This window comes from Felis catus, chromosome E1, assembly GCF_018350175.1.
Source record: "Felis catus isolate Fca126 chromosome E1, F.catus_Fca126_mat1.0, whole genome shotgun sequence".
NCBI classification, from domain to species: Eukaryota; Metazoa; Chordata; class Mammalia; order Carnivora; family Felidae; genus Felis; species Felis catus.
Window position 1 is genome coordinate 27,316,634 of NC_058381.1, and position 25,084 is coordinate 27,341,717.

The 25,084-nt window shown below is 38.0% G+C and overlaps 1 protein-coding gene across 1 annotated transcript in view; it reads right to left on the reverse strand.

Annotated features, from left to right (window-relative positions):
• Positions 1-7,223: 7,223 nt before the first annotated feature.
• Positions 7,224-25,084, reverse strand: part of DHX40 (DEAH-box helicase 40) — a 48,261-nt gene continuing 30,400 nt past the window's right edge. The window contains exons 13-18 of the mRNA XM_011289115.4: positions 16,803-16,917; positions 15,619-15,727; positions 14,812-14,906; positions 11,145-11,214; positions 9,985-10,213; positions 7,224-8,528 (exon numbers count right to left, since the gene is read on the reverse strand). Of these exons, the coding sequence (XP_011287417.2) occupies positions 8,389-8,528; positions 9,985-10,213; positions 11,145-11,214; positions 14,812-14,906; positions 15,619-15,727; positions 16,803-16,917 (758 nt within the window). The 3' untranslated portion in view covers positions 7,224-8,388. The remainder of the gene's footprint in view (positions 8,529-9,984; positions 10,214-11,144; positions 11,215-14,811; positions 14,907-15,618; positions 15,728-16,802; positions 16,918-25,084) is intronic.

Below are 25,084 nucleotides of genomic sequence, written 5' to 3' on the forward strand. Positions count from 1 at the left end.
TGAGTGGGGGAGGAGCAGAGAGAGAGGGAGACACAGAATCTGAAGCAGGCTCCAGGCCAGATCTGAACTGTTAGCGGGGCTCAAACCCACAACCCGTGAGATCGTGACCTGAGCCAAAGTTGGACACTTAACCAACTGAGCCACACAGGTGCCCCTTAAAGCAAAACTTTAAACCTAACCCACTGTAGCAATTATTTAAAATTCAGATTTTAATGAAACCAAAGGGATATACTTTACCATTACCCAATAAGTGGTTTTGCCATTTAAACAGCTTTCAAACATCTCAGCCCCATAACTTCCTGGATATGAATCCCACAGGATTAGGTAAAGAGCATCATATCAAATGCACTGACTCAGGTATCAGTCAGCCTATAGTGCCCACTTTATTTTGGCCCTGTACAAGGCACTGGTTATAGGTGAAGCTCACCTGAAAGGAAACATTTACAAAACCAGAAAAAAAATGTCATGGCCTTTTTAGTATGAGATGGACCTGAACTTATACTCAGTATCATTCACTACTCAGGCTTGTCCTAAATCTGTGTAGACAAGTTTTATAATGTATCATGGATGGCAAATAAGATCTATACTGAATCTTTATTCTGTGTCAGGATTGAGCATGTCCCAAGTGAATAGCCAAGACTAGCCCTGTGGGACTACAATCTGGAATCTAGTCATATTATTTAGGCCCCTCCCATGTTGTCTAAAGGTTAAATCAGTTTCCAACAGAGGAATGAAGTAGCTCATAACGTTACCTTAAAAAGTCCTCTCAGGAAAGTTGGTTCAAATATAGTGATACACACAGAACACTATGGACAGAAAAACCTAGAAAAGTTATAACCATGCTGATCAATAGAGAGTTAGATGCATGTCAGTGTCCCTTTCATATCCAAAATTTGAAGTCATAAGAAGCTTGAGGGGGATTTATACAGGAAGGGATAATGAGGATCAAGGTGTTGGAATGATTGTTATGGGCTTTTTATTTCCTTTCTAAATATGTAGAACTGTCTCTTCACCTCCTAGAGTTATTACTGTCTCCAAAGCAAGGCATGACCCACAAACATGTTCTCTCAGCAATCGTAAAATTCTGTTACACTCCAGGGATAGTTCCACTAGTAGCAATGCACATATGCAGCCTTCTGATAGTAGTAAACTCTTTCTCAGAACAGAATGGTTAAAAACTAAGATCTGAGGGCACCTGGGTGGCTCAGTCAGTTAAGCATCCAACTCTTGATTTCGGCCCAGGTCATGATCTCACAGTTCATGAGATCAAGCCCCACGTCAGGCTCTGTACTGACAGCACGGAGCCTGCTTGAGATTCTCTCTCTCTCTCTGTCTCTCTCTCTGTCTCTCTCTCTCTCTCTCTCAAAAATAAATAAATAACCATTAAAAAAAAATCTGGTAAGCAAAGTTTCGCTTAACTCAATAATAAAGGTTCAAGAAAGTATAATTTACTTGATCAACAAACACCTTTCAGTACATACAATGAAAAGTTAAACAATGTTAAAAACTCTTGATTAATTAAGACAATATTTTATATGGAGAAAGCAATTCTGACTTTTAAGGTCCTCAGGTTCATCACTGTGAAGTTTTTGTAAGTACACCTACATATGTAGCCTGATCTGAATATATACCAAATTTAGGACACACTACAAATTACTTTTTTAAAAATGACTTACCTGAATAGGTCATGACTGATAAGGGTAGATTATATAAAATGATTATTTACTTATTTACTTTTCCTGGTTGCTTATATTCCAAATAACTGTGAGTTTAATGTTGTATAGTACACAACCATACAACTAGTCATTCCATAACATCCCAGTAATGAAAAATACATAGCATTCATATAAGCTTACCTCATATTCATTGATTTAAATTTCTTTTTCTGAGCCAGCCCTGTTAGCATTAAGAGGCATGAAAGTTTCTTTAGGGTGAAAATAAAAACTAACCTGATAAAGACAGTCCTTTACCATCTCTATACTTTTGGGTTGTCTAGCTAAGCCATCAAATCAGACATAGATATTATACTCCTCATTACTGAAGAGGGCTTAAAAATTCCAGTTCTTGAAAGGGAACTAAATGGAATAGCAGACTGGCACACAATGGCAGTCTCCAAGTACTACATGCTATAAACAGATAACCTGAGTCCAAGAGGACTTTCAGATTTTTCTGTCTCCCAAGAATGAGTGGCACCCAAATTATTCATTTTATCTACTTAGTGTTAGCCCAAGTTACAGACTGGAAACTGAAAAACCCTTCAAAAAAGCCCCTCTCAAGGCGACATGATCTTTTCATTGTTGTGATGGATCTTTCCGTTGTTTAACTTTGATTCCTCTCCCAACCACAAAAATTCTGTCTTTTTTATTCTAGTCCTAGTCTTACTCCTACTCTGCCTTAAAAACTGAGCTTAAAATCTATTTATCCTACTTGTTAAGCTATTATAACATTTACTGACTGTACCCCCTGTTTAATTCAAAACCTAACTTATTATTAACGTTGTCAATAATCATACCTGGAGCTAGCACAACAATCATTTATAAATATCTGACATATATACAAGGCACCAAACTGGGTGCTAGGCTATTATTTTGGATTAACCCATCTCATTTCCTATGTATTAGCTGAACACCAACTAATATTAGATTAAGAAACATGTAGCTTTTATCTGGACAAGTAATGTGATCTTTTCTTCAAAAATCTTTAATAGTTTCACAAGAGTTTTGTATTATTCATATTTTAAGGTAAAGGAACAGCTAACAAGTAATTTGGATTACTTTGAAATTTGGGGGGAGAATAAAGACTATAATTTAAATTTATTGATACCTAACATTATGCTCATTCCCGTCAACTCTGCTATAAAGAAAAATAAAAGGGGCACCTGAGTGGCTCAGTCAGCTAAATCCACCTTCAGCTCAGGTCATGATCTCACAGTTGGTGAGTTTGAGCCCCGTGTTAGGCTCTGTGCTGACATCTCAGAACTGGGAGCCTGCTTCGAATTCTGTTGTCTCCCTCTCTCTCTGCCCCTCCCCTGCTCATGCTCTCTCTCTCTCTCTCTCAAGAATAAATAAACATTATAAAATACTTTTTAATAATAAAGAAAAATAAAAGCCAGAAAAATCTCAGATACTTCACGAAATTAAGATCTATTCTTACAAATGAAATAATCTGAATTAGAATTGGTATGTGAAAAGTACTTTCCTGGATTAAAGTGTAAGTGGTAAAAAGTGAAATCAAAAGAACGATATTTCCTGATGTGAAAATTATATGAAATCTAAATTTCATTGTCCATAAATAAAGTTTTATTGGAACACAGCCATATCCATTTGTCTATGTATGGCTGCTTTTATACTACAACAGCAGAGTAGTTTCAAGAGAGACTATGTGGCCGGAAAGCCTAAAATACTTACTATCTGCCCTTATCATTCAAATCAGTTATTTCCTATAGACAGTTTCAACATAAGGAAAAAGATGAGTATCTAAATATGTAAATTAAGATAAAATGAGGCACCTTTTTTGTTCTATAATTAGAAGAATATTTTTGAGTGACAACAGGCTGCAGTAAGGCAGGCACTTTACTACATTGTTGTTGGGAACATAAACTGGTTCACCTGTTTTGCAAAGCAAACCATCAGGAGTCTCAAAAAATCACTTTCAATGCTATAAAGAATTTGACCATAAGAACATATCACAATTTATTCAACTATTTTCCTATTGATAGATACATATGTATTTTTCAACTGTTTTGCTATTAGAAACACTGGAGGATATATAACATTTTTATGAATGCTGTACTTAACATTTCCATGTATTTAACATCAATCATCAACTGATGCTAAATCTGTGTGAGTCAAACTTTATGAGGAACAGCATATTTTCTATAATCTCAAAGAGTTCCTAGAATCTATATCTAAAAGTGGGCGTGCTGGGTCATAGGTTATGCACATCTTCAACTTTACTACACATTTGCCAAAATGTTCTCTAAAATAAAATCAATTTATTCTATGCCAATGCTTTTCAGGCATATTGACTGTTGCCAATCTAATGGAAAAGAATGGCATTTCACTGTTTTCAACTGGATTTCCCTAATTACTAGTAAGATTTAATATCTTACTGACCATGTTTCTTCTTTTGTGAGGAAATATGTCCCTTGGATATTTTTCTATGGTGACATTTATCTTCATTGTCTCTTTTTGTTTTGTTTCATTTAGTAATTTGAAAAAGTGAATCCTCATTCTTTTAAGAACAAACTTGTCCATTATCACCACTGTTGCTCCAAGGCTCCTTCCACCTTCTTAACTAGATCCAGTATTCCTCTCATACTATTTCTCTCACAGTGGAAATCAAATTCTTTTGTTTTTTTAAGAGAGAGAGTGAGTATGGGCTGGGGAGAGGGGCAGAGGGAGAGAGAAAGAGAATCTTAAGCAGGTTCCACGCTCAGTGTGCAGCCTTAAGTGGGGCTCAATCCCATGACCCTGGGATCATGACCTGAGCCGAAATCAAGAGTCAGACGCTCAACTGACTAAGCCACCCAGGTGCCCTGGAAATCAATTCTTTTTACAGGAACTCTTGTCACAATTACCTTAAAGCTTTAATAAATTCATATAGTACAAAATGAGTCAAAATGCCATAACTTGGTTTCCAAAGCCTTCCATAATCTGTTCTCAACCAACATTTCAGCCTGTTACTTTCCTACATATAATCCATGCACCAAATAAAGAGACTGTTTGCTACCCTTCTCAAATAGCCCCTGGGCTTTTTAAATTCTCTGTCTTGATCTATATACCAACTCCCATCTGTTTATTGGAAATTCTTCAAAGAAAGCTCTTTCTCATAATATAATGCGAACAAATAAATATAGGAAAGAATTTGGGGGCACTTGCATGGCTCTGTCGGTTGAACGTCCAACTCTTGATTTTTGGCTCAGGTCATGATCCCCACCTCAGGCTCAGGTCATGATCCCCACCTCAGGCTCTGTCCTGAGTGTGGAGCCTCCTTGAGATTCTCTCTCTCTCTCTCTCTCTCTCTCTCTCTCTCTCGCTCTCGCTCTCTCTCTCTCTCCCCCCCCCTCCTTCTGCCCCTCTCCCCAACTTGTGCACACTCTCTAAAATAAAATAAAATAATTTTAAATATATTTTAAAAAAGAATTAGGAAAAATAAATCACCATTTTGCAACCATAAAAATAAAACTGATTCAGCAAGAATCATCAGTTGATGATAAATCCTGAGGATGATAATTTATAAGAAACAGGGTATTTAACATAATTTCAACATATCCCTCCTGAAATTACTTTTTTTTTTTTTTAACGTTTATTTATTTTTGAGACAGAGACAGATCATGAACAGGGGAGGGGAAGAGAGAGAGGGAGACACAGAATCTGAAACAGGCTCCAGGCTCTGAGCTGTCAGCACAGAGCCCGACGTGGGGCTCAAACTCACAGACCGCGAGATCGTGACCTGAGCCAAAGTCGGAAGCTCAACCGACCGAGCCACCCAGGCACCCCGTGAAATTACTTATTAATTATAAGAGTAACTACATTGAAGAAATCAATATACTCTAACCAAGTAATCAAAATTAGTATCACCAGGGCACCTGGGTGGCTCAGTAGACTGAGTGTCTGACTTTGGCTCAGGTTTGTGAGTTTGAGCCCCGTGTCAGGCTCTGTACTAACAGCTAGGAGCCTGGATCCTGCTTTGGATTCTGTGTCTCCCTCTCTCTCTGCTCCTTCCCTGCTCATTCTGTCTTTGTCTCTCTCAAGATTAAATAAACATTAAAAAAAATTTAAAAACATTCATATCACTAATAAGGGGCATATACCATACCTCCAGATTTGATGCTTGAGGAAAGACATTATGCAGTATTCTAATAAAAAATGCATAACTATGAGGAAACATTAGAGAAATCCAAATTGAGGACATTCTATAAAATAACAGCCTGTGAGTACCTGGGTGGCTCAGGCAGTTGAGTGTCTGGTTCTTGATTTCGGTTCAAGTCATGCTCCTGGGGTCATGGGATCGAGCCCCACATCAGGCTCCACACTGACCATGGAGCCTGCTTAAGATTCTCTCCCTCTTTATTTCTGCCCCTCTCCCCCACTTGTGCTCTCTCTAAAATAAAATTTAAAAAGAATTTTAAAAATATATAACTTAGCCTGTATTACTAAAAAGTGTCACAAATGTTATTCAAAATGTTAAATGTGAAAGAACAAGAAAGACTGAGGACATTTTGCAGACTAAAAGAGATTAAATACAATACACAATTTGTGATGGGATCCTGAACTGGGGGAAAATTTATAAAGGACATTATTGGGACAACTGATGAAATTTGAGTATGGACCATAGATTTAGAATGTGTGCGTAACATTTATTAAAATGAAAGAGCTTTCATGCTAAGAATCCACATATACCCCCACATTTAAGAAAATACACTGAGGGGTGCTAGGGTGGCTCAGTTGATAGAGCATCCGACTTCGGCTCAGGTCATGATCTCATGGCTCATGGGTTTGAGTCCTGCGTCGGGCTCAGTGCTGACAGCTCAGAGCCTGGAGCCTGCTTTGGATTCTTTGTCTCCCTCTCTCTCTGTGCCTCCCTGGCTCACACACACTCTCTCTCTGTCTCTCTCTTTCTCTAATAAAGAAATAAATATTTTTTTAAATATTAAAAAAAAGAAAAAAGAAAATACATTGATAAATATACCTGAGAAGAGAAACTGGTAAGACTAATGTACTGACAGTGTCAACAGCACTGGAGATTACAATGAACGAATTAACCACACAGGGAATGTTAGAGGAACCATCATCGCTAACCTTACTTTAAGAACAAATACAGAGAGGGGTGCCTGAGTGGCTCAGTCAGTTAAGCATCCGACTTCAGCTCAGTCATGATCTCACAGTTCATGAGTTTGAGCCCCACATCAGGCTCTGTGCTGACAGCTCACAGCCTGGAGCCTGCTTGGGATTCTTTGTCTCTCCCTCTCTGTGCCCCTCCCTGCTGTGCTCTGTCTCTGTCCCTGTCTCTGTCTCTCTCTCAAAAGTAAATAAACATTAAAAAAAAAAAAAAAGGAACACAGAGATTTGGGTCCTTATGTGATTTTTCAATAAAGGCACAAGTTTCTAGAATTGAACAGAAACTGTTTAGACACCAAAGGAAATAACTGCAAAATAGTTACCTATAAAAAATTTAGATTCTTAATTTTTACAAAAAATATCTAAAAACACACATTATACTGCCTTTTGAATTTTAATGACACTAATAGCTTTATTTAACAAACATTGAGAGACTACTATGTGCAAAGCACTGTGCTAGGTGCCATGAAAGATACAGATATGAAAAAGACATAGTCCCTGCCCACAAGGAGCGTATAATCTAGTGGGGGAGACAGACAAATACACAAATAACTAGAATACAAGGCAGTAAACAACAGAGGGGCAGTGCTGACGGTGGCCTGAGTGTGACATAACTAGCCTCACAGTTCCAATTTGAAACACTGGTGATCTGGTGTTGGCTGCTTTGAAAAAAATCCCATCTCAAGATCAGCATAACAGATGTTTAAATGGTCATACCCAAGCAGCTGGAGGCAAAAGACTAGGCCAGGTGGAGGGGCTGTTTGCAACTGTCATGCCTACATACGTGGTGCTGATACAAGTATGTAGGGACAGCTAAAAAACAAAAACAAAACAAAAAAAATACATATATCATCTGTCCTTTGGTTAATGGCTATAGCTACTGTTTTAAACAATATATTTTTATATAAAAAGGAATTTGTATAATCCCAGAAAAATCAATTTAAGGATTAATAATAATTCAACAAAGAATCTTGCCATAGGCAATTTTCTTATTTACTAGTTGATTAAGTCTTTTCTCTAAATATCTATAAAGCTCTGTAGCAATTAAACAGTTAGACATCTAAGTATTGCTGAGTAAAAACCTCTTATGTTTAGCCTTCTGAAGGAAATGGTCACATACCTGATAACCTGATATAATACTATTCTAATAGCAACAAGAAGGCTTTAAAGAGATTTAAGGAAAATAATTTTTAATGCTTCAAATGCAAATGGAATACACGCTGATTAAATACAATTCAATGTTCTTTGAAAATACCTCAGTGACAGCATTTGATACCAGTTAAGGCCAGCAAAATTGAAGTGAGGAAAATATCACATGTATTGTCTTTCATTGGTTTCGTATATCATTGCCTAGGACCATGGCAACTCAATCTTTTCCTTGAAAATTCCATTTATTGGTATTGGTGAACTTTGATTTGCTTTTAGCTCATATTCTAATAACAGCTGCTGACCCCTTCCTCTTGGTAGTGCTATTTAATATAAATGTCAAAGTAGAAGCACATTTCCTGGCTGCTTTTCCTACTTCCTGAATTGGAGGATTCACTGCTTAGCCTGTTTCCTTCCGTGTGTCACTGTGATCCTGGGACCTCTGCTGCTTTCGCTCAAGGAAACGAGCACGTGCATCAGATATGGACTTATCATCATTTCTTCTTTGCATTTTCTTTAGGACTTCTTTTGAGATTCCATCTGAAAACATTATAAATTAATCCAGTTAAACTTTAGTTGTGAAACTCAGTACTAGAAATGTTAAGAGAAGGAGATGCCCTGATTTTTCAATGCTAAGGAGGAAAAAAAGAAAACTAAAATTTGCTCTTTCAAAAGAAACAATGTAGCCTATGGTTAAAAAATAAAGAGCATGCCGGGCACCTGGGTGGCTCAATGGGTTGAATTTCCAAATTCAGCTCAGGTCATGATCTCACATTTTGTGAGTTAGAGCCCGTCCTGGGCTCTGAGCTGGTGGTGTGGGGCCTGCTTGGGATTCTCTCCCTTTTCTTTCTACCCCTCCCCCGCTCTCGTTCTCTCTTTCAAAATAAATAAAATTAAAAAAACAAAACAAAACAAAAAAAATGAGCATGGAGGAGTGCCTGGGTGGTTCAGTTGGTTAAGCATCCAACTCTTGATCTCGGTTCAGGTCACAAGACCAAGTTTGTGAGATCGAGCCCCACAATGTCAGCATGGAGTCTGCTTGGGATTCTCTCCTCTCTCTGTCCCTCCCCTGCTCATATTCTCTCTCTCAAAAATAAAAAAAAATAAAAAAAAAATAAAGAGCATGGAAAGAATAAATAAGTCAATTAAAATAAATGAATGAATGAATGCATGGAGGCCTAAAGAGCCAGAACAACTGACCCTAATTTAATCATGTACTACAGTTATATACTGCAATAGAACACTACATTTCTAAAGACTCTTCCAGATCTATTTTTCATGACATTAAAAAAGGATCATAAAATTTGCTCCATAAATCAGCCTCAGAAAGCTTTACTGAAAAGCTTTTTGTATATGTGAGCTGAGAATTAAACTTTCTGTTCTACTTCATTCAGTACAACTGTTTACACCTCCCAACTAGGGATCTCACATTTCACAGAAAAATCCCCTGGGTGGGGTGGGGGGGGGGGAAGATGTTCTGAAGTAATAGTCACAAAATTTTATAAACAAAATAAAAACAGCAGTGGACTACTGGGAAACTGTATGGCATTATGGTTAAGAGTTTAGGTCATCATGTCAGTTTCCTTGGATTCAAAATACAGACTCACAAATTATTAGCTATGGGATTTTTCAGCAAATTATTATACACTGCTAAGTATTTCGTCATCTATAAAGGGGGGATGTGTACTTCCCTCATAGATAGGGTTATTGTGAAAACTCAATGAGGTAATTAATGCAAGTTGTTAGCACATGGTAAAAGCTCAACAGATACTGTTTTTATTAATAATGTTGTTGGACAGAAGGATTAAGGAAAACATCATTAACTGGAAGAAAAGAAGGAAGTCAAAGTATCAAAGTCTGAGACTCATGACAACTCTTTGCTTTCTGAGGAGATAGAGCCAGAATCTAAGCTCTATACAATAGTTCCATAATTATATGAGAATTTGGATATTTATGCTCCCTGGACTTAAGTTACTAGAACAAATGACTGACTCACCCTTTAGATGCTTTACATTTTCCTTATTTGTCCATCTCCTTCTTGCATCTTCTCTCACTTCACGTCGGGCCACACTGCTCAAATCATGTGCATTAAATTCATGCAACTTGGGTAACAAGTCTCTCACCCATTCATAACGGATTGGACACACAATTCTTGCGTAGACTTTGGTGGTAACTAATACCTCATGAAAAATGATCCATTCGAGTTTGGTTTCTTGTTCATGAAGCTATACAAAAGAATTTATTTAAGGACGGTTAACTCAGTAACCTGCCTTATTCCACATTAGACCAGCCAAACACTAATAGCCCCAAATCTTCTGAATTAATTCCTATATTTTTCTTTTAATTTTTTTTTTCTTTCAACGTTTTTATTTATTTTTGGGACAGAGAGAGACAGAGCATGAACGGGGGAGGGGCAGAGAGAGAGGGAGACACAGAATCGGAAACAGGCTCCAGGCTCTGAGCCATCAGCCCAGAGCCCGACGCGGGGCTCGAACTCACGGACCGCGAGATCGTGACCTGGCTGAAGTCGGACGCTTAACCGACTGTGCCACCCAGGCGCCCCAGCCTATATTTTTCAATCAAACAGAAGGCATGGGCCAAGCAGTGCCTTTACAGCTTTATGTAATAAAGATATATGCTAGGGGTGCCTGGGTGGCTTTATCAGTTAAGCAGCTGACTCTTGATTTCGACTCAGGTCGTGGTCTCAATGTTGTGAGGTGGGGCTCCACACCGGGCATGGAGCCTGCCTGGGATTCTCTCTCCACCCCCACCCCCCAAATAAATAAGTGGACTTAAAAAAAAAACGGACTAAACATAACCACAAAGTGAAAAGTAGAAAACATTTGTGTATTACTTATTCCCATACCTTTACAAATGTCTTCCCTTTATTAAAAAATAAGACACTTAAAGGGCGCCTGGGTGGCACAGTCGGTTAAGCGTCCGACTTCAGCCAGGTCACGATCTCGCGGTCCGTGAGTTCGAGGCCTGCGTCAGGCTCTGGGCTGATGGCTCAGAGCCTGGAGCCTGTTTCCGATTCTGTGTCTCCCTTTCTCTCTGCCCCTCCCCCGTTCATGCTCTGTCTCTCTCTGTCCCAAAAATAAATAAACGTTGAAAAAAAAAAAATAAGACACTTAAAAAATAATAATAGGCACTTACTGCTGAGGAAGGATGAATGTGGACTGGGCTTCCACGCCCATCCATTGTGCAAAATGTTCTCCCAACAGATCTAAAAACCAAAAAACCAAATGATAAAGATAAGAACACTAAAATAATTAAATAAGTAGAGCACTAAGTCTAACAATGTACAATTATAATAATGTGTTCTACCACAAAGAGTTTTATAAACAGAAGTTTAAACTTACTTGTCACTATAACTTCTCTACCAAGCCATCTTAAATAATGATACATCTTAAACAGTCATTTCAGTTAAGTACACACATTTCTTGTTAATAAGTATTAATGTTAACAATATTGATAATATTTATGCTTTAACATTTCTAAAATGATTTTGTAATAAATCCTCAAAACAACCTATGAGTTTTGAGAGTAAGTTACTTTTATTAAGAGGTCAAAACAGATTCAAACAAATCAACTAGCCTTCCAAAGGTCACAGAGTTAATGTATGGTGAAATCAAGTTCCAAACATAGGTCTTCTGACTTAAATCTTTATATGATGATCTCTTTTTAAAGGGATAATTTTCACTATTCTAAAATCTGATAAATTAGAATTTTGCACCTATCCTTTCTGTAATTCATGTTCTTAACTTCAAATTCGTATCCTCTTCTACAGTTCCTTACATAAATGTTATTCCAAAAACTTGTCAAAATATTAGCCCTAGTTCAACCATCACCACAGATGATTTCCTATAATACTTTATATACATTCCCATTATAACCCAGATCAGATTGCATTATAATTATTTATATACTATGCAATATACATATATATGTATATGTATATGTATATGTATATACATATACGTATATATATATACACATATATATATACACGTATATATATATATACACATATACGTATATATATATATATACACATACATATACGTGTATTTATATATATATATATATATATATATATATATATATTTGTACAGTACAAAAAAACATTTTTTTTTTTGAGAGAGAGAGTACCCATAACCAGGGGAGGACCAAGGGGGGGAAGAGGGAGAGGGAGAGGGAGAGGGAGAGGTAGGGAGAAGGAGAGGGAGGGGGAGAGGGAGAGAGGGAGAGAGGGAGAGAGGGAGAGAGGGAGAGAGGGAGAGAGGGAGAGAGGGAGAGAGGGAGAGGGAGAATTCCAAGCAGGCTCCACACCTAGCTCAATCCTATGTACTATGAGATCATGACCTAAGCCAAAATCAACAGTGGGATGCTTAATTGACTGAGCTACCCAGGTGCCCCCCAAAAATCTTTTTTACTTGAACCATTTGAATTAGTTACCAACCTTATGCCCCATCATCCCCAAATATCTGAGTGTGCATTTCCCATAATCAAGGACATTCTCTTACATAACCATAATACAACCATCAAAACCAGGGAATTAACACCAATACCATCACTAACATCTAATCCTCAGACCCCACTGAAGTTTTAACCAGATGTCCTAATAAAATCTTTTATAGCAAAAGAATCCAATTCAGAATCGAGTATTAACTTTACGTTTCATGTCCCCTTAGTCTACCTCATTATGGCAATCTTTCTTTGACCTTCATGATCTTGACAGTTGTTTTGTTATCTATCTATCTATCTATCTATCTATCTATCTATTTATTTATTTATTTATTAAGTTTATTTATTTTGAGAGAGAGAGAGAGAGAAAGCAAGCATGTGCGTGGCCAAGGGGCAAATAGAGAATCCCAAACAGGCTCTGTGTTGTCGGTGCAGAGCCCGACTTGGGATTTGTTCCCACGACTGTGAGATTATGACCTGAGCCGAAATCAACAGTCAGGCACTCAATCAACTGAGCCCCTATTTATTTTTTTTGAAAGAGAGAGAGAGCTCATGAGCGGGGAGAGGGGCAGAAGGAGAGAGAGAAAAAGTCCCAAGCAGGCTCCATGCTCAGCATGAAGCCCAACTCGGTGCTCAATCCAATGACCCTGGGATCATGACCTGAGCTAAAATCAAGAGTTGGATGCTTTACGACCCTAGCCACCCAGGCGCCCTTTGACAGCTTTTTGAATAGTAATTTTTTGTACACCCCTCAATTTGAATTTGTCTGTTTCAGGATGATTAGATTTAGGTAATGCATCTTTGCCAGGAACATCACAGAAGTTAAGCTGTGTTTTTCATTATATTCTATCAGGAAGAACATGGTTTCAATCTGTTTTGTTACTAATGGTGTTCACTTTGATGGCTTGATTTGGTTAGCATCTGCCAGGCTTCTCCATGAAAAGTTACTTTTTTCCTTTTTCCCTTAGTAATTAAGAATTTTGTGGAGGGGCGCCTGGGTGGCTCAGTCTGTTAAGTGTCCAACTTTGGCTCAGGTTGTGATCTCACCGTCCGTGAATGAGCCCCATGTTGGGCTCTGTGCTGACAGCTCAGAGCCTGGAGCCTACTTCAGATTCTGTGTCTCCCTCTCTCTCTCTGCCTCTCCCCTGCTCTCTCTCTCTCTCTCAAAAATAAACAAACATTAAAAAATTAAAAAAAAAAAAAGAATTTTATGGAGAGGTGCTCAACTAATTCCATTTGTCATTAAACTTCTAATTTATTCATTTAGTAATTTATATGACTATAGACCCATGATTTCAGATTTTATTTAGTGGGCTATATAATCCATTACTATCATTATTTATTCTGATGCTTAATATGTCCTATATTTGTTCAATTGGAGCCTATTCAAGCTAGCTCCAGTGTACTTCTAACATGGCCTCAACCTTCATTGATCCCTTCTTGCTTGCTGGCAAAATAAGATGTTCTCAGCTCATCTTGTACTTTCCCACCCCTATTTCTCCAAACAGTTCTGAGTCCTTTATGTGGCAGATGGCTGTTTCAAGTCAAGATCAAGGGCACTGAGTATATTTATTGCTATTACGGTGTTACTGCTCCCAGTGCATCTGAGAGCTAGGGTATTTTTCTATGTATGTATTTACACATACACAAACACATATAACATATATATACCATAACACATATTTTCATTCCCACATGTATATATCCATCCATCTAACTATATTGAAAACCATAAGTTCACAATAAAACCCTGAAATTTCAATCCAACACCACACGGTTTATTCTCATTTTCTCCCGTTCAGTATTTATAACTCCCTTCACCATTCCTTAATATACTGAATTATGTGATTAATTCCTTTCTATATAATGAATCTCCCATCACCACCATTGTTACCCCTTTCCCTAAGAAGATGCTCTCCTTCTCTAACACTCAGACTCTAACACTCAACACCAAACATATCCCATATGAGTGCCTTCTCCATCCTGCTCAATTACTAACATTCCACACCACCCTATCTTTCCTCAGGGATGCCATGCTCAACATGTTTGTCTTTCATACTCCACACAGAGCCTCACTCCTCTGCAAGAAAACCCTTGTCATTCAACTTAGGTGCCGATATCCCATGCTAGACAGCTGTCATACAAATTCCCTTCTACCAAACTTGAGTTCCAATATCCCACTCTGTGCCACTGCAGTTCCCCCGGCACAAGTGAAAATCATTAAGAGTCATTGTAATTGATGTCATCATAATCACGGAGCTTAAATAAACCACCAATCTTTAATATTAAATAGTTCAACATTGTAGCCAAATACAGTAGTATTCTTTATCCATTTCTCAAGCTCATTATTGCTTACCTTCGAGCTACATTTTTGAAATAGCCTGCACAAAGACATCTCCGTAGTACTTCATGTTTAGGGCCTTCAAAGGTCTCTCTTGGGAAATCACTTTGCTATAGAAAGAATATATATACAGTGGTAATCTCACAGAATAATATGAAATGATCTTTTATTTTGAAAACTACATGTTTCTAAAGACTTCTGTTTCTGGCCATATGAAGTAAGAGGGATTAGATTTACACTTCTGCTTGAAACAACCAAAAAATGGTTTATATGAAATAATGATTTCCAAAACACTGTATATCAAGTAATAAAGGACACCGATCTCTGAGAAGTAAATGAAGTATGGGAAATAAGTGAAGTAAGTCCAACAACTGCCCCAGGTTACGGTCAACCTTGAGAGAGATTCTAGATGAAGGGTCAGGGAAGGAAAAACCCAGCGGAACCTGAAGAACACCCTGAGCTACAGCGGCAGAGCTGAGAGTCCAGGAAGACCAAGATGGCTAGAGTTCACAGGCCAAGAGTTCAGGAGAGAAGAGAACTCAGATAGAAACAGAACTCCAGAGATCTGCAGGAGGGCCTCTGCCAGTGTTCAACTGAGCACTAAATTAGCATATAAATGTGAGGAAACTACCCAAGGCCAGGGAAAGAACTTCCCCAAAGGATAACAGTGAACAGTGCTTGGTACTCACGCACACAGTTAGGAATGGGGTCTATTCCTACAAACCGGAGATCAGAATACCTCATAATTTGCATAGTTTGGGGTACAGTACTCAGAGAATCTTGCCAAAATTTGACTTAAGAAAAGATCACTATAGCAATCACCTGTTTAAGCTTCCTGATTAGTTCTCGAAGTTGAGCTTCAACACGAAATGCTGAAAATAAGCATCTCCAATGAATCCAGTGTTTTTGGCACCACGAAGCTGGAGCTCCACTGCAGAACAAAAATACTGGTATCTTTAAAATACCCTCTTGAAGTGAAAGTCTAACAGGTGCACCTGGCGGGTTCAGTCAGTAAAGCATGTGACTCTTAATCTCAGGGTCATGAGTTGGAACCCCATACTGGACATAGAGTTCACTTAAAAAAAAAAAAAAGGCAGTCTAACATTTTCATTTCTATTACAAAACTAAAAACAAATAAGCATCAGTTAGCCCTTTTATGAGACCTGTCCCATTACTGAGAAAGCCACTTAAGGAATTTGAGGAAACAAATTAATGTAGATGGCTCTGAGTGAATTAAAAATAATTTGTAAATTAATTTCTTTTTATACATATATGGTTTAACAAATATCCAATCATTTTCTCATCTAAGGTACTTCTAGCGAATCAAAATTCTATAAGGTCATTTTCAAGAAAGAATTAGGAAGAGAAGAAAGAAGAAAACTAATATTATAAAATAAATGCCTACTTAGTAATAGTCACCCAACATAGATAAATCTCACTAATGTTCACAAAAATGCCTTAAGGTCAACAGTATCCCCACTGAACCTTACTGTCTAAAGTCACATAGTAAATACATATTGGAGCTATATTTTAAACTGACACTTTCTAGGGGCATCAGGGTGGCTCAGTCGGTTAAGCTTCCGACTCTTGGTTTCGACCCAGGTCATGATCTCAGGGTTCATGAGTTCCAGCCCCACACTGGGCTCTACCCTGACACCACAGACAGAGCCTGCTTGCAATTCTCTCTCTCCCTGCCCCTCCCCTGCTTGCTCTCTCTCTCTCAAAAAGAAAAATAAATAAACTTAAAAAAAAAGTTTAGGGACACCTTGGTCGGCTCAGTCAGTCGAGCATCCGACTTTGTGTCAGGTCATGATACTGCGGTTACTAGGTTTGAGCCCCAGGTTGGGTTCAGTGCTGACAGCTCAGAGCCCAGAGTCAGCTTCAGACACGGTGTTTCCCTCTCTCTCTCTCTGTCCCTCCCCCGCTCGTGCTCTGTCTCTCTCAAAAATAAACATTTAAAAAAAATTTAACCTGACAATTTCTAGTACAAAAACTATTTCACATACCTTGATTTGCACTGTTCAAAGATGACAGCTAAAGTTGCAAAGTCATTAAATCCTCCAGCTTTAGCTGCCAATTCTCGATGTCTTTGTTCTGCTTCCTTCTGGTACTCTGGATCAACTAAAATGACAAGTTGAGAGGCAATTTAGTTATACTTTACATCAAATGCCTACATTCATTTTGTTTATTCAAGGTCAGTAGAATCTGCCTCACCATCTGCAGTGGAATAAGACAGAACTATACTAACTCTTGGGGAAGGGCTCTATTTACTTCCATAACTTTTCTTTTTTAAAAATTTTTTTTAAAATGTTTATTTATTTTTGCAAAAGAGAGAGTGTGAGTGGGGGAGGGGCAGAGAGAGATGGAGACCAAACTCCAAAGCAGGTTCCAGTCTGAGCTGTCAGCACAGAGCCCAACACGAGGCTCAAACCCACAAGCCATGAGATCATGACCTGAGTTGAAGTCAGATGCTTAACTGACTGAGCCACCCACTCTTCTTGTTTATTTTATTTATTTTGAGAAAGAGCACGAACGTGCACACACAAATTTGTGCGCACACGAGTTGGGGAGGGGCAGAGAGAGAGGGAGAGGATCTTAAGCAGGCTCTGCATTGTCAGCATGGAGCCCGACTTGGGGCTGGAACTTAAGAACCATGAGATCATGACTTGAGCCGAAACCAAAGGTCAGACGCTTAACTGACTGAGCCACCCAGGCACCCCACTCCTTTCCTTCTTTTAACCATACATCAGAGATTTAGCCAGAACAGTAACATTAATTCTCTCAATACATTTGCCTTTAAAATAGTATTTAGAATTTATTTTTTAAGTTCAGTTTGATCATAAGAGTAACCCATGTTCGTGGTAAAAAAATTATGTAAAAGTTCAACATTCCCCACTTTTGTCACATTACCCATAAACCAATCCTCATGGCTAACCACTGTTATGAATGTGTGTCCTTCAAGATATTTTCTTTTTCTTTTTTTTTTTTTTTAATATTTATTGATTTTGGGGAGAGTGCAAGTGGGAGACGGGCAGAGAGAAGGGGACAGAGGATCCAAAGCCGGCTCTGCACTGACAGGCTGACAGCAGAGAGCCCGATGTGGGGCTTGAACTCATGAACCCTGAGATCATGACCTGAGCTGAAGTTAGACGCTCAACTGACTGAGCCACCCAGGTGTCCTGTTCAAGTTATTTTCTATATGTATACCAGCCAATGAATACAGTGGTTTATTTTTACATAAATCCATTATATGTTTTGAAACTTCATTTAATAATGGGCTTCATGTCAGTACAAGTAGAATTATTCATTCTCAAAATAGCTTCATTGTACTCCCCAGGGATATAAGGAACATTTGAGGAACACAATTTAACCAGTCCCTATTTATCCAGTTCCTATTTATGGGCAATTAGACCATCATATAAGCAGAACTGAACTACTACTAGCCTTTTGTTTTTTTTAACTTTATATTGAAGTAAAACATGCATGCAGAAAACTACCAGATCACAACTGTACAGCTCAACGTTAATAAACATAATATACCAATGTACCCAATACCCAAATCAATAAACAGAATATTACTAACATCCAGAAGCCCTCTTTTTGCTCTCCTTCCAATAACTACCTATTCTCTTCCACAAACCATGTTCTGACTTCTGACCCCACAGAAGGCTTTTGTATAAATTTTGTGTAAATGTACTTCGTGTGTCTGATTTCTTTTGCTCAACATTTGTTTTTGAGATTTATCTCTTACTGACATTGACCCTATCCCACTCAGGATTGATATGCTCTCTGATTGCCCAAGTTCCCTACATACCACTTTGCCCAAGCTAAATTTCTTTCAGAGTACCACTTTTTTTTTTTTTTTTTCAAAATTTCCTAGGGCTCCTCATTCATTGTACCACATCCTACTGCGGTTTGTTCTCCTTCAGTAAACCCATCACAACTAGATTTAGCATAGGCACCATGTTCCCTGGTATTAGAGAGAAGTACTTATATAGACTATGAAGTGAATCTGCAAAGCAGCAGACCCTGGTCTTAGGAGGAAAGGAATCTGATTAAAGAAAACACCCATGAAGATAAAAAGTCTTTCATCCCAGGCTTTAAGTAGCTTCGACCTTTGTTACCTAGGTGACAACTAAAGGAAGCAGTTAGAAACAAGAGGAGAGAGAATGTGATTACGGGCCATACAAACAGCCCTGTCAAGGTGAAAATACAGTTCCCATCTCCTGAACCACTCAGGGAAATTGAGTTTTAAGCCAAAACATTTAATTTCAAGCACTGAATCACCATTGCCCTAAAGATATTATGACAAAAGTCAAATTGCACTAGACTCAAGCATCACCCTGACCTGGCTCCCAACACTAGGAGACAAGCCTATCTATCAGACAGGAGCTCCTGGATCAATGAATTGTGTTTCCTGCTATAGAATTGTAGAGTGCCAGTTGCCTTGGACCCCTGGGGTATGAACCTTCAGAGACACTTCCTACCTGGGCTCAGTTCTTCCTTTCTCTGCCTCTAGCAGACCATTCAATTTGGCTGTAATACCTACTAGCACAATTTACACAGGTGGCTTACTATCTCTTATTAAAATGTCAGAATAACTGCAACAAATTTCAGTGTAGATTAAAATTTTAAGCTCAGCTCATATTCTGTGAAGATTAACTCTGTGTAGTTAATGTTGGATCCCTGCTGTTTAGAGCGGTGGCTTGCTCACTCACGTTTTTAAAAATGTAGAGAGCATATCACTTCCCTGCTATGCTACCTTCTCTATGTCTCTGTCTCTTTCCTTCATTATTCTCAAAGTCAAGAGAATAGAAACATTTTTTTGTTCCTTTTCCCTGACTCTCCCCCAAAATAGACTAATTAAAATTAAAACACACAGAAGTCCCATAGTAAATTCCGGATATGTACAGGAAAGTCACAATCCATATCATACACAGTTCCTACAATCTCAGCAAGTTTATCCTCTAACTAAACAAAAGTTTGACTAGCCATCTTTACTTTCCAGTAGGCTTGTCATTGTCTTTAATTTATTATCTTTCCCCAGATGAAATTCTATTATCAGTTTTATCTCATGCAAATAGGCAAATATTACTGAGGCAAGAACTGTAAGAAGGTGAAGCAGCAAAACAAGGTTATATCAGCTGAACCTTTCCATTTGGGAAAATAATTTAATACTTTTCTATATAGCAATCAATCAGAAAGCAAAACTATTTCACTGAGGATATCAATAATAATAACAGTCCTCAGAGCTGAAGCAGAAGAATAAAACAATGAGTGTCCCATACACATAAAATACCCTTTATTTCTAAAAATATCACAGTTAAAATGAAAGATTTAGAACCTACCCAGTGTTGTTATTTTAAATTTGTTCCATTTTAAGGCAATGCCTTTAGGTGGTTTAAAAAAAAAAAACCTAGAAAATATTTAACAGCCCTCACTCCATTGTCTGACTTCTAAAGTAGTCCCTATACTAGGAGACATTGTATACAATTCACTACAGCAAAAGAGAGATTACTAAAAATGTTGACAGTATGATCATTTTGATGTTTATAATCTCTGTTTAATGTTAGATCTGAGAATACTACCCAGTTTTACCAGTAAGGATACAGTAAACCAAATTAGATGATCTATAAAGACCCAAGCCAGAAAGTACTGCTTAACTTATAAAGACTACAAATGCAGCTGGAAAGCCAATACACGTTTTGGGTATAACAAGATCTCACCAAGTCACAATCTCAAAACCTGAAGTTACATTTTGCAGCAGCTAAAGTTCTTCATGATCCAGGTTTAAAAATTAGGTGTATATTTATATATAAGCCACAGTATCTAAGTATGAAAAAAAAAACTGGTAGCAATTGTTGCCTCTAGGAATCAGACCTAAGGACATGTTTAAGAGAGAAGAACTTACTTTTCATTTAATACTTTGTGTAGTGTTTGAATTTTTAACTATATACATGTATGGGGAATAGTATGAGGAGTTAGGTGAAACCTCTCTTCCAGATAGACATTTGTTAAACTAGTCAAAATTACCAAAGACAATCATTCAAGGTCTCTGGAGATTGACTGAATCTATGGAATTCAGTAAGAACAGTAGGCAGCATCACATCTGAGTAGGAACTACACTCAACCCCCCATAGTTTTGTGTGTGGAAGAGGGCTTAGCAGCCTGAAAGCGGCACCCTTTTCCTCACCTCCAGCTCCTACTCTGTAAGGAGGATCAGGTGCAAATAGCTAATGAATGGGGGAACAGCTAATGGCAGTGCATCACAGCTTTCCATTCCCTTACAGCTCTGTAACGCAGAAAAGCTGTCCTAGTGAGCATGACAGCTGAGTGGTAGCTCCCACTACTCCCAGTTTTCTAGAGCTATTCCAGGTTTCTGGGTTGTTGGGGTTTTTTGGCAGCTGGTAAATATCTGCAGAGGCCATCTCACCAAGCTTTGTGCTGAAGAAGATGTATACTGGGCAGTGGTGGTAAGTGAAGCAACAATTCCCACCACCTCTCACTTCAAGCTTCTGCTCTATAGAGAGGATCCTGGTGGGGCAGCCAGTGAATAGTAGATTCCCAATCTACTCCCAGCTCCTTCCTGCTCCATAGCACAGAGTTTCTTTCCAGGAGAGGATGGAGATAAGCACTGTTAAAAACCAGCAATAATTTGTCCCTGCCAAGGTGGATGGGTAACTTTATCTGGACTAGACTTTGGAGCAATTTATGCCCCAAGAACACTGTCAAAAACAACAGAGCAATCAGCAAGCAATCAGTGGAGACTAATAGCTTAATCTGTTACCATTTGAGGCAGACTAACAAAAAATTAGGCAGATAGGCCAAATCTTAACAGAAAAATCAGAGAAACTACTAAACCCATAGTTGTCCTGATATTCTAAAAGACTATGTAGATGCCCAAGGTTTTACCTTCTGAGAAGCAAAAGGAAAGGCAACATCTGCGCCTCTGGTCTATGGCTGAACACAGGAGAAACTCATTAACTCTCTGAACTATGAAAACAGTCTCCAGACCACACAACACAGATCCAAAAGTAAAGGGTGAAAACATCACTAGCTTAAGTCTTAAGGACAACCTCCAACCAACTAGTAGCTGAGCAGCTGACTCTCAATAGCAGTGAGGGCTGGCAGAAGAATCAGCAAAATATACATCAAGAGAGAGTATGCAATCCAAAGAACAGAGAAAAAAAGAATGATGAAAGATGAGCAGTCTCAGAGAAATGATGTATAATGGACTGTCAGAAGGAAAGAAGAGAAAGAGGCAGAAAAAAAGTTAATGAAATGATGGTAGAAAAATCCAAAATCTGATGAAAAACATTAATCTACACACTGAGGAACAGTAACGAACTCCAAGTAGGATAAAAGAAAAAAGATCCACCAACACATAATAGCCAAAATACTGAGAATAGCTAAAGAAAAATGACTTATTATACACAAGAGAAAGCCAATAAAATTAACAAAGGACTTCTCATTAGAAGTGATAGATGCTGGAAGACTGTGGGTTGATATACTCGTAGTGTTGAAAGAAACTGTCAACTAAGAATCCTACATCCAGTAAAACAATCTTTCAAAATGAAGGCAAAATAAAAACATTCCCAGATAACAAAACCTGAAAGAATACATTGTGGTAATACCTGACTTACTGGAAATAATAAAGGAAGGTAATCAGACTGAAAGGAAGTGACACTAGACAATAATTTGAATGACACTGAAAAAGAGCATTGATTAAGTATGTAGGTATGTAAAAAAGAGAATATAATTATTTCTTCTATCATATCCCCTTATATGATTTAAAAAGAAATTGTATGAAACATTATCTATAAAATTGTGTTGTTTGGGGGCACTTGGGTAGCTCCATCGGTTAAGCACCAGACTTTTGGTTTCAGTGCAGGTCAGGATCTCACGATTTCATAGGTTTGAGCCCTGTGTAACTAAACTTAAAAAAAATTGTGTTGTTGGGCCTATAACATAGAAATATATTTGACAATAACAACTCATGTATATGTACTATCAAATTTATCTATTTTGAGAGAGAGAGTGCATGTGCGGGGAGTAGGGGCAGAGATAGAGGGCTCTGTGCTGCCAGCATGGAGCCCAATGTAGGGCTCGAACCCACAAACTGCAAGATCATGCTCAACTGACTGAGCCACCCAGGTGCCCCTATTTTTGAAAAAAGAGGCCTAGGTCAGTATTTATGGGGAAAAAACCTCAATCCTGTGTCTGACATAACAATAGAAAAGGTCACTGCTTTATAGCTACATTTTCATTCTGTGGAATTTAGAAACACTGATAAATGTCTGAGATACCTTAGTACTTTCAGGGTCATTCATGTTTCATATCCATTTTACATGACCGACATCAAGCGCTTCACAAAGGCAAGACTTAATCAAAAATATCGTACCAAATCAAAGCACAGACTCTAAGACATATTCTTTTTTTTCAACGTTTTTATTTTATTTTTGGGACAGAGAGAGACAGAGCATGAACGGGGGAGGGGCAGAGAGAGAGGGAGACACAGAATCGGAAACAGGCTCCAGGCCCTGAGCCATCAGCCCAGAGCCCGACGCGGGGCTCGAACACACGGACCGCGAGATCGTGACCTGGCTGAAGTCGGACGCTTAACCGACTGTGCCACCCAGGTGCCCCTCTAAGACATATTCTTATTGGTTATAATCTCTGAATAGTCTAAAGAGTTAGATTTATGTCCACAGATATCTAAGACCGAGTATTAGGATCACAAAGGGAAGTCTCTCATTTCCTTGAGTGTCTACAAATATAATTCACTTTCAAATAATGTTTTGCTAAAGTGTAGGTCCCAAATAAAGGCCTTTGAGATACCAAAGCGAACTTAAGGACTTGATTAAAAACAAAACAAAACAAAAAACCACACACAAACATAGTTAAAATTTAAGACCTGAAAAACCTAAAAAGCTAAGAACTTGAGTCAACAATCTTCTGAGACAGATTAGAAATAAAAATTTTAAAACCAATACCTGGACTTCTACATCCAGTTCTGGAATAGACTTAATTTTTTATCCTTTCTTGTTTATGTACATTACAAACCCCCAATACAGTATTACAATATTTCCTTTAAAACTTCCTATGTTTTAATATATATGACAACAATTGCACACACCATGGAGGAGTAAATGGAACTAAATTGTTGCAAGGTTTCCTATATTCACATGAAGCAATATTCATTGAGTAAACTGTGATTAAAGATGTATATTATAATCCCCAAAGGAAGGACATGTTAAACAGAAGAATAAAGAGTTCAACATAATCCATATCAAAATTCTAGCACGCTTTTCTTGAAAAAGCTGACACGTTGATTCTAAAGTTTATACAGAAATACAAGGAATATAGAATAACCACAGTGGTATCAAAAAAGAAACACAGTGTGAAAAGACTTATAATACCTGATTTCAAAATGTATCATAAAGCTATGTAGTCAATACAAGGTGGCATTGACATAAGGACAGACAAATCAATGGAATAAAATAAAGTCCAGAAGTAGGCTCACATATATACAGTCCATAGATTTTCCACAAAGGTGCCAACGCAGTTCAATGGGGGAAAGAAATCTTCTCAGTAAACGTGCTAGAATAAGTGGATATTCACAGAGAAAAAAAGTCACCTAGACCTCTACCTCATGCCATATATAAAACTTAATTTCAGATGGATCACTGTACTAAAGTTAAAAGCTAGAAACTGTAAAGCTTTTCCAGTTTTTTTCCAGATCTCTTAGCATTTAGAAAGCAATAACTACAAAAATATAGTAATTGATGTATTAAACTTTAACAAAATTCAAAAGCTCCCTCATCAAAACATACTGTTCAGAAAGCAAACAGAAAACCCACCGAGTGGGAAAAACTATGTGCAATTCATACATACCAAATAACTTGTATCCAGAATAAGTTAAAAACTCTCAGATTCCAAAAATAATTTTTAAATTTATTTATTTATTTTGAGGAGATAGGGAGCACAGAAGCAGCAGCGAGAGAGGGAGAGAGAAAGCATCCCAAGCAGACTCCACACCATCAGCACAGAGCCCAATGGTGAACTCACAAACTGTGATATCATGACCCGAGCTGAAGTCAGATGCTTAACCGACTGAGCCACCCAGGCGATCCCAAAATCTTTTTATAAATTTAAAACATGGATAAAAGATGTTAACAGATAATTCACAGAGGAAGACAGATAAATGGCCAACAATCATGATTAAGTGCTCAAAAATATTAGTTACCAAGAAAATGCAAATTAAACCATAAGGAAGAATCACCAATAC